General features: G+C 41.3%; 1 protein-coding gene across 3 annotated transcripts in view; it reads right to left on the bottom strand.

Moving 5' to 3' along the window:
- The window catches only part of ulk1a (unc-51 like autophagy activating kinase 1a), a 27,171-nt gene that overhangs the window by 6,068 nt on the left and 18,603 nt on the right, over positions 1 to 2,500 (bottom strand). For 2 of the 3 annotated variants that reach the window (XM_012815984.2, XM_031570320.1), the window contains exons 21-22: positions 1,246 to 1,358; positions 545 to 643 (exon numbers count right to left, since the gene is read on the bottom strand). In XM_012815984.2, coding sequence (XP_012671438.2) covers positions 545 to 643; positions 1,246 to 1,358 — 212 coding nt within the window. The remainder of the gene's footprint in view (positions 1 to 544; positions 644 to 1,245; positions 1,359 to 2,500) is intronic. The other variant, XM_031570319.1, reaches the window with a different exon arrangement.

Genomic DNA, 2,500 nt, shown 5'->3' with positions numbered 1-2,500 from the left:
AAATATGGCAAAATACAAAACAAAATATAACTACTATAGAAAATAATGTGCATCAGTTGCTGAAATATACTTCAGCATTTTAGTCACAAATTGTCACAAATGCCACTTTAGCAGTACATTTAAGAGTCTGTTAATGTGAGTAGTTACTGTATTTTCTCTTGTATATTTCATTTTCAGTTGTAGGGAATTTGAAGGGGGTCAGGTGACACCACCATCAACCCAGCAGACACATTTACGAGAGCCAGGAAATGAGTCAGAGACTGAGAGCGAGCTAGCCTGCAAATTCAAATTCAATTCAGATGCACAGAGGTTGTATCTGCGTGTTAACGCCACATTCAAACACAAACTCAAGTTGTTGGGATACACATTAAAAAGCCACTCATCCGAGACATACGAGCTGTGGCTATTAAATAACGAGACTTATTAAAAGTACATACGAGTTATACAAGTATATTACAATTCGTCATTACAATTAAATTCCAGCATTAGTCTCATTACTTAATAGCCCTACCTGGTATGCGACTGTGTGCTGTAAGCTACATACCAGTGAGGAGTCTAGGCCTGCTGGTCAGGGGAGGAGAGGGACCGGAGCTGGGGGAGCCCACTGTGAAGACGACCCGAGAGGGACTACCCATCACCCCTACTGCCATCAAGAGACAGTAAGCCAGACAGTTGTGAGGTGGAGGGGTTGGAGAGATGGGCGGAGAGAGGGAGAGTGGAGGTAGTAGCGAGAACGAAAGGAAGGGAGAAAGACAAGCACAGAGAGAAGAGATGAAAGAGAGAAAGACCATGAGAGATGGACTACATTAATACATTACGTTTCTGTGGCACCAAGCTGGGCTGGAGGTTATTTCGAACAGAATTGTACTTCCTTTTCTTTTCTAAGTTACTTTTCCAGAATCTCAAACTTTCCCTTAATTGGGTCACTTTGAGCTACAGCGTTCTTATGCCTTAGTAGGAATGTGTTTGCAACCAGGGGAGAAAAACACAACACAGCTCACTAAGAGGTAAAGCTTCTGTGTAGCATGAACATGTGTCAATCAGATTGTATGTAAGTCAACTTATATATGTAAGGGTGCATGTGTGCATGTATGTGGGTGTGTTTGTGTGCAGGTGTGTGTGTGTGTGTGTGTGTGTGTGTATGTGTGTGTGTGTGTGTGTGTGTGTGTGTGTGTGTGTGTGTGTGTGTGTGTGTGTGTGTTTGTGTGTGTGTTTGTGTGTGTGTGTGTGTGTGCCTGTGTGTACCTGTTGTGTCCATGGGTCTCTCCATATTGAGGTTGTCTGTGCTGCCCCGGTCCAGCTGCGCTCCAAACACAGCCTTCAGCAACATGTCTGACAGGCGGCCTGTGCTCATCGACCTACGCAAAAAAACACCCACAAAGCAGCCATTTGCATATTAGCATCAATGTAATGTTAGAACATGAGCAAGGACTCTACTTTCCCACGCTAATATTCTTTTTTGGTTTTCTTGATTCGTTCTGCACCTGCACCTGTCCATTGAAACACTTTGACTGCTACTTGAGAGGGGTGTGAATGTCCAGTAACAAAGTACATATCATTGATCTAATTGTTATTTCAACATCCAGCATAAAAACTGACTTGTTCATACTCATGGTACCCACTCTTTTCTGGAGATCATTTTCCAGGACCTTTTTTTGGAGACAGTTTTGTGATGATCTAGCTGGTATGACAGACAGAGATCTCGCCATACACTAATATGTTCCTCTCTGTGGAAGTGATTTTAAAAAGACGTGCAGTCTGTGGTTAAACATACCTATAAAATCATGACATACCTAAATGTACGATTCAGAGTTAGAGTTCAGTTTGCTAGGACCGTTTACATGCACAAAAAGCTATATAAAACACTAAAGGATGGGAAAACCAGAAAAGCATAATAGATCCCCTTTAACATTATTCAACCGTTTAAAAAAACAGTTAGGAAGAAAGCAAACTACCACAGTTACCAGGCAGCGGTGAGTAATCTTTACATTTGAATGATAATGTAACTTGGATTATTTAGTTTTGCCACACAAGTTGTAATATCATCCAACCTAACTTTGGGGTGTGTTCACAGCATTGGCACATCATAACCAAGAGCTGCATATTCAAAAGACTCTCGTCTTTTTTTATTACTTAGCTAACTAACTTAGCCAACTAACATAGCCAACTAACTTAGCCAACTAACTAACAGATTGCAGAGTTATCTGTTTTGGGGAGCTCTAATAGACAGCGTAGTAGTTCATTCCCAGGTAAAGGAAAATTAGGAGAATGTTTCTAGGACATTTTACTTTTTCTCTTGTTTTCCATGACTAGAAAGTTGGTCAACCGTTTCCAGCTTTGAGAAGGGAGTTCATTAAGTCTGTGCTGTTTTAGTTATCCACAAGGAAAAAATGTCTTCCCAGAAGAGTACATCCATGTAAGCTCTCACAGCCTCACACTTCTAGGTCACCGCTTGGTTTACATTAGGCCATGTGTGTGTGTGTGTGTCTACATTTGTATG

The sequence above is a fragment of the Clupea harengus genome, chromosome 7 (assembly GCF_900700415.2).
Source record: "Clupea harengus chromosome 7, Ch_v2.0.2, whole genome shotgun sequence".
NCBI classification, from domain to species: Eukaryota; Metazoa; Chordata; class Actinopteri; order Clupeiformes; family Clupeidae; genus Clupea; species Clupea harengus.
Note: the sequence above shows the minus strand (reverse complement) of the source record. Positions and strands in the feature narration are given on the sequence as shown.